Below are 7,502 nucleotides of genomic sequence, written 5' to 3' on the forward strand. Positions count from 1 at the left end.
TCGTGATGACATCAGACGTTAGCACGGCTGTTGAATTGATTGGTGATTATTTGTATCCCCGTGTTTGAGTAGCAATTTTAAATATAGGTCTTATTGAAACATAAAAACATTGTTGTAATAAGTCATTCTGGGTCAGAAGGAACACCGAAGTGCAGTAAGCAAAGGTTTTGCCAGATTATATCCTGAATGAGATGATAAATTAAAGGACTTGTTCATGGACCATCACAAGGTAAATACGCTGAATAGCCTAAACTGCGTTTTGACTAATTATGAATTATATGAAACAGATTTCAAAGAAGTAGGACAACGCTGTTTAATCTGTTCAAATATAGCCCTGTAAAAAACAATAATTCACTAAAAAGTTCAACTTGACGGGGAACTTCATAAATGGTTCCAATAACAAGCTGTTTTTCATTTATAAATAGCTATTGTTTTATTTGTGTGTGTGTGTGTGTGTGTATGTATATATATATATATATATATATATATATATATATATATATATATATATATATATATATATATATATATGCATTTATATTAAAAAAATGCAATTTAAAATATATTTAAAAAAATATTACACCAGGTTATTCATAAATCGCCATTTACTTTAAAATAACAAATAACGTTTTTTTTTTAATCTATTAAAGTATTTTAAATATATTTACCTAGTTACTTTTACAGAAATAAGATAGGAAGAAATATATTTCAATGTATTTTATTCATGTGTATATATTCAAATGTATTACAAATATAGCTATTTTAAAAATCTATACAGAAATGGCCAAAAAATACCTAAATGTATTTACAAAAGCATTTTCTAAATAACTGTTTATATTTATGGAAAAAAAACATTTACAATATTTACAATGCCTAATGATTTTCTAATAAATGTCATTAGCATAACATTGGAGGAAAAATGCAAGGAAGATTTGTATGACTTGTTTTTGTATAGCTGTGCATACTACTCTACAAATGCAATTCTTCCAAATAATGTTTTATTTTAAATATTGGATACTTCTATTAATAATGTTTTTTTACCTTGAAATATCAGGAATATTCATTCATTCATTTTCTTTTTCGGCTTAGTGCCTTTATTAATCAGGGGTCTCCACAGCAGAATGAACCGCCAACTTATTCGCAGCAGATGCCTTTGCAAATGCAACCCATTACTGAGAAACACCTATACACACTCATTCACACACATTCACTACAGACAATTTAGCCTACCCAATTCCCTTATAGTGCATGTCTGTGGGGGAAACCGGAGGAAACCAACGCAACACAGGGAGAACATGCAAACTCCACACAGAAATACCAACTGACCCAGCCAGGGCTCAGCAACCTTCTTGCTGGGAGGTGACAACGCTACCCACTGCGCAACCACGCTGCATTTAGGAATATAAAGGTTGAAATAATAAAACATATTTTCCATTTTTAAAATATCTTTTTATTAAGCCTTACAGTTACAAAATGTATTTAGCATTTTATTTCATTTGTATTTTAGCAGGATTTGTTATACCTTAGTCGAGGGTTAAAAATATTCAGACACCTGCTAAGATGTGAAAGAAGTACTGCTGGCATTTCTTTTAATAACAGAAAACAACAAAATGGCAGCTGTGAGAAAACATTCATTAAGAAAGCATCTAATATGGAAATGTTTGCACAAGCTCTGCAATCATGTCAATGTGAAGTAATTACAATTACACTGTACAATGCCAATAGTCTGAATTACTACTTTATATTTGCATGACACATTGTAGTTACAATACATATTGCTTTTTCAGTATTAAATAAAGCCATTGTATAAAAAATGTATTCCCTGTGCCACAGAGAGATGAGAGGGTTGGAGAGGGAGCATGCATAAACATTAGATCCTTTTGATATTCCGGGCAGAAAAGGGAAAAAAAGAAAATAAAGTTAGATTAGACACGGTTTATAAAAATGGAAAACTAGTTTGTTCGTTAGTTTATTAATCCTTTGGTCTGTTTATAAATGGCCTGTTCATTTACTCAAATCAACTGATTCTGTAGCATCATTCACATTCATTCATTCAGTCCCAGTTGTGATTTGTAAAGGTCAAAGAGCATTATCTGCATCGTTGCCAGTGAGTGAATTGTAGATGTTGCTCCCTTTGTGATAATAAGCCTTATCTGAACAGTGGTGTAATCAAAGCATTTCTTTCACTTTTAGAGCTGCTGGATATGACAGCTTCTTTGTGGTAGGGACATCAAATATTTATAAATAATAACCACGGACAAGTGCTGATTTGCAATGACACTTTCATTACAGTAAGGAACCTATTAGTCACATTCCGCTCAATGACATGTTAATGTCCCTGTTTGCCATCTTTGTCATTTACTGCTTCGTCTCTGCACCCTTTAAATATTTAGTAACCACTGTATCCACATTTACTATATGTGTGCTCTGTGAGATACCTGGGCTTATCACTGCTTCTTAGCAATGTCCTTGCTTGCATGTTTCTCCACATTTACTAATTGCTACTTTAAAAAATGCTCCCACATCAAAAATACCATAGCCTTTTATATTAAATAATAGTGTTTTAAACCATATAATTGAATTAATATGCTGTAGTAATATAGTTGATATGACAATACAACAATAGTGATATAAACAAACTACTCAATACCCCATTTTTTTCTACAGTTATGTTATATACATTACAGTTTACTGAAGTATAAATACTGTAGTATTTATTATAGTTTATTAGTTCGTTATAGTACTACTGTATTACAGTATAATACATGTTGCTATAGTGTGGTTCAAAAATATTTACTAAAAATTACCATAGTATGTTTCATATGCACAGAAAAAATTATGTCTGCAAAATTGTTGCGAACAATTTATGTGTTCAATTTAAACAAACAAATTAAATTTAATGTTCGACTTAATTTGTTTCTTTAAATTCAGCCAAATTATTGGTAAAACTACTGCGAGAGAGGTTATTCTCAATTTCGCAGTCTGCATGACTGATTTCAGTTTCATTAGAGTCTTAATGTAACATTTAATACAAAAGCAAGACTGTGACGTATAAGACAATGGGACAGGCGGTGGGAACATAGTGTTTCTACACCTGTGTAGCGCGGAGAGCAGGTGGATCCACAAAGGTCAGAGCGTTGTTTAGTTTACACAGAAATACATCCGAACACTTGTCACTTTCAAAATGCTCAGCAAGGGCTTTTCCATTGTATTTCACAGGCCAAGAGAAATAGAAAGTTGCGAGACAGTTGTTTTTAAACGTCTAGATACGCGACAGAACACAATGCAAAGCAAAATTCCGACAATTGCTGAAAACATAAAACCTTGACGGTTCTTATTGAACTGTGACGATCCCTGACATTATAGCCATCGTGTGTGTGTGTGTATAAATATATATATATATAGTGAAATGACTCAAATGTATTTATTCATTTTATTTACTTATTTATTTTTATTTATTTATTTATTTTTTTTTTTGTTAGTAGATAATGGGCCTACTTCTGTCTCGTGACTTCAGGCATAAAGCGGGATGTGTTATAATAACCTTGCACTCGTTAAAGAGTCAGCTCTTTCCCACCAGCCGGCCTCGAAATAGATCCCTTATTAAAACCCGTTGAATCTGAACAATTTCACAGTATCTCAAGTCCAAGATAAATAACAAATAACTGCTCCACGTGCGCGATCGTTATCCCCGTAACAGATGCAAAGAAACACGTTTATTTTAGAGATGTGACCAGGGTTATTCCTACTGTTGATGCATCGAGATATGTGATCTCATTAGCCAAAGCTTTCTTTTTAAATGCCATTTATTCCTGTACGCCATCTGATACACTAAAGATATCAACGTCATTATCGTCATAATTTTATGTGCTGTCATTAGGTCATTTCTAGCACGTTTAATTTGTTGTGTTTTATTTTCGCAGTCATCCTCAGCGTGTTATTCTAAACTTACATTCGTATGCCGTATTTGAAATATTTTTTTATTAATATAATTAATTAAAAATGGTTATTTAAATATATTGTTATTATTACAAACTTGTTTTTAATGTAGGGTATTTATTTTCGCTACCCCTTTTAAATAATTTCTACAATATTTCTGGCAAGGGAATTCAGACTTAGTCCTATCAATACTTAGGCTACCTGAAATAAGATGATCGTGATTACCAGTGTTTTTTTTTTTTTTTTTTTTTTTTGCAAATATCGTAAAAGTGAAAATAGAACAGCAGCAACATATTTTGGCCTCATTTGAAAGAGGGTATATTTTGACCGAGAATCCAGAAATAAATCACTGTATAGAAACGAGCAGTCAAGTCCACTGTGACAGAAAGCCGTCAGAACAATGTGCTTAACGTTTATACCAATTTCAGAATTGAAATGGGACGGTTGTGGATTATAGGCCCCCTGTTTGGCTTTCAGGAGGTCAATCAGCAGCGTCTTTAGCCTGAAAGTGAAGTCAAGAAGAGGGCTCTTTTTCTTTTCCCATGGGTATCACTTAAATATAGCCCCAACTCTTGTCTGCCACACACCGCCAACCATTTGCTGTTTGAGTAGAAGTGATTAGCTTGACACAACTGTGAACGAGTGTTGCTTTAATTGGAACAACTTCCCAAACATTTTAGGTCGCCTTTATCTTCACTTGTAAACGGACACGGGGTTTCTCGATGGCAATACTGATCTCTTTTATTTACAAAAGAAAGTTGCTACTTTATAACATGTTTTGTTAAAAATGTAAAATTAGGGTTGGTTCTTTAAATGTATAATTATGTATATAATTATGATCGGATTTTAGTAGTTTTTAAATGCCTAGCATGCAAGTTTAAGACAGCTAAATAAAAATCTTTTGTTGTTAAATCGTTATTCTCCTGAGACGGAGATGCTGTTCTGAAATTAAAGCTGTTATATTCGCAAAGGAAAATTTAAGTCAAATTAAAATGTTCTTGTGGTGTATATGGGTTTATAATTTTAGATAAAACATATATTTAAAATAACGGCTGTAATATAAATAAAATATACTTTACTAGCAAGCTTCATTGTGTAGGCTATATCAAGCCTCGATTATATTTTATTTTAGTTTTGTATGCACATAAAGCAAAAATTACTTAAACATTTCTTTTGATGATGAAAGCTAAAATACTATAAGGCCAAATCTATTTTAATCGCGTTAAAAACGTAGTTTGCATTTGCGCATTTATTAAAACCACGCTAAGCAATGTATTGAAATGATTTTGAAATAATATTTTTTAATTAAATACTGTTGACATTATGCTGTTATGGTGTTACAAATCAATATCATATACCATATTACATATGCTTAATTTTAGAAATCATCTTTGATTTAATAAAAATCGATTGTGTTTGAGATGCATTGGATTGTTTTCATTTATTAACAAATGAAGTTGATTTACAACACAATATAGCTACATAGAATACATAGATTTAAAATTTTATAAACATACTTTTTTCAGTCTTCTTTCAATAAGAACAGTTTAATATTTCATATTGGAAAACAGGGGGAAACATCACATCTTTCAAGATGAAAACAAAATATGAAAAAATAAGGTTCACTCAACTATAAGTTTAAACAACGAAATGAAATAGAAAGAAATACATGTAAATTAATTTCTTTGTACAAATATTTACAAACATTACCTGTACTGAAAGCATTCCTTTTTGATTATGAATTTTCTTTTTTTTCTCAAAAGTCTTTACATGGCTACATTGGGGCGGACGAATTGTCCAGTGCTGCCTATAGTTCGTGCTGTATCGTCTTTAAAATATATATATATGTTTAAAAAATATTTTGATTATCATTGAGAAGGCCATTTCGATACCGCTGCTGTGGACGCTGTCGGTAAAAATTGTCCGGAGATGATATTTGACGGGACGCTGAGGATGGGCGCGATGGCAGCTGATGTCCGGGTTAAGGACAGGGACTGTGCGCTCAGTAAGGCGGACTGCACCGTCACGGGCGGCCGCAGGAAAGTCTGTGCGCTCGTAGAGCTGCTGGAGACCCCGATGATGTTTTCTATGCTGAACGATGGTCGACTGGACGGCTCAGATTTGATAATCGACGCGGTGCTCAGGCTGTTTAGCTGTAACTGGAGACTTGGACTTAGTTGAGAGTTAAACGCTTTTCTGTTCAGTTCGGCGGAGGGTAAGAGAGGCACCGCCGGAGGGAGCATCGGACCCACAGGGGGAATGTACGGGTATTGCAGAGCGGCAGGGTGCGTGTATGCAGCCGGGTGAATTCCATAGTGGCGTCCATATGGATTCCCAATGCCGTATGCCCCAAAACTCTGCATCATGAGGGCGGTCTGGTCCCTGAGAATGTCCGGTTGATGCCTCTTGAAGCGTTTCCTCCTCCTCAGGAAGCTGCCGTTGTCGAACATATCTTCCGACTGGGGGTCGAGGGTCCAGTAGTTGCCTTTGCCCGGGTTGCCCGGTTCCCGTGGGATCTTGACGAAGCAGTCGTTGAGCGACAAGTTATGGCGAATGGAGTTTTGCCAGGCCGGAAACTTCTCCCGGTAGTAAGGGAAGCGGTTGCTGATGAACTCGCAGATTCCACTGAGCGTCAACTTCTTCTGCGGGCTCTGGAGGATGGCCATGGTGATGAGGGCGATGTACGAGTAGGGCGGCTTTACCAGGCTGCTCTTGGGCTTGTTTTGCATGGGACCGGTGGAGCTCTCCTGTGCATCCCCCTTGGTCTCTCCGTCAGCGGTGCTCTCGCAGGGACTGTCGCTGCGCTCCTTCACATCGATCTCCTCCACCTCGTCTCCCCGGTCCTGCATGCACTGGCTTTCGCAGTCACTGTCCTGCTCCATCCCCTCGTCACCCTCCCCGACCACGTCGATATCCACATCGTCAGCTGTAAGCACGGTCTGACCGGACATGTTGCTGGCACTGGTGCCTCCAGACAGGGTCATCACCGCGCACTTTGCTGCTGGAGCAACCCAAGGTAAGATCAGATGACGACCGGTGGCTATAAATGCAGGTCGGTCCCGGCCTGTCAGGAAAACTTCAACTTTAGAAAATATTTCTCCAGTCCGAAGGGTTGCTTGGGTCTCCTTTCCCACTGTACTTCCTCGAAACTTACGCGTGGCTTTGGATCGAAGAGTCAAGATGACACATGCTTTGAAAAGCAGGCTTTAAGGACTGTCTGATAGATTACTTTTCACTTAAAGATATACTATCAGCCGCGTCACGTGACCCGCCGACGTCAGAGGTCGCGCTGTTATACTGCTAAGCTGAAGTTGTTTCATGGATTTGTCAACAAAGGGAACAACAGTAACATCGCCTCTGTTCGTCCGTCATAGACCATTTAGCGGTGGCGGAGGGGAGAAAATCGGCCTGCATGATTGAAATCATCTCCAGAGCTGACGTGCATTCACTCGCCCGCGCTAAACGCAAACTTAAACTTTTCTTAGGCCAATTATATGAAAGCTGCTGAACGAAAACGTCTACAGCTAAGTTAATTGAATCTCTTGTCATTTATATTGTGTGCT

At 36.5% G+C, this 7,502-nt stretch overlaps 1 protein-coding gene across 1 annotated transcript; it reads right to left on the minus strand.

The window, feature by feature from the left end:
- Nucleotides 1-5,349: 5,349 nt before the first annotated feature.
- foxd3 (forkhead box D3) lies at nucleotides 5,350-7,155 on the minus strand. The gene has a single exon (XM_056460045.1). The coding sequence runs from the start codon at nucleotides 6,921-6,923 to the stop codon at nucleotides 5,808-5,810; it is 1,116 nt and encodes a 371-aa protein (XP_056316020.1). The 5' UTR covers nucleotides 6,924-7,155; the 3' UTR covers nucleotides 5,350-5,807.
- Between the last annotated feature and the right edge of the window lie 347 nt (nucleotides 7,156-7,502).

This window comes from Danio aesculapii, chromosome 6 (assembly GCF_903798145.1).
Source record: "Danio aesculapii chromosome 6, fDanAes4.1, whole genome shotgun sequence".
NCBI classification, from domain to species: Eukaryota; Metazoa; Chordata; class Actinopteri; order Cypriniformes; family Danionidae; genus Danio; species Danio aesculapii.

What these genes read in the sequence shown, in the direction of transcription:
- foxd3 (XM_056460045.1), bottom strand. Translation starts at nt 6,923, where the DNA reads ATGACCCTGTCTGGAGGCACCAGTGCCAGCAACATGTCCGGTCAGACC.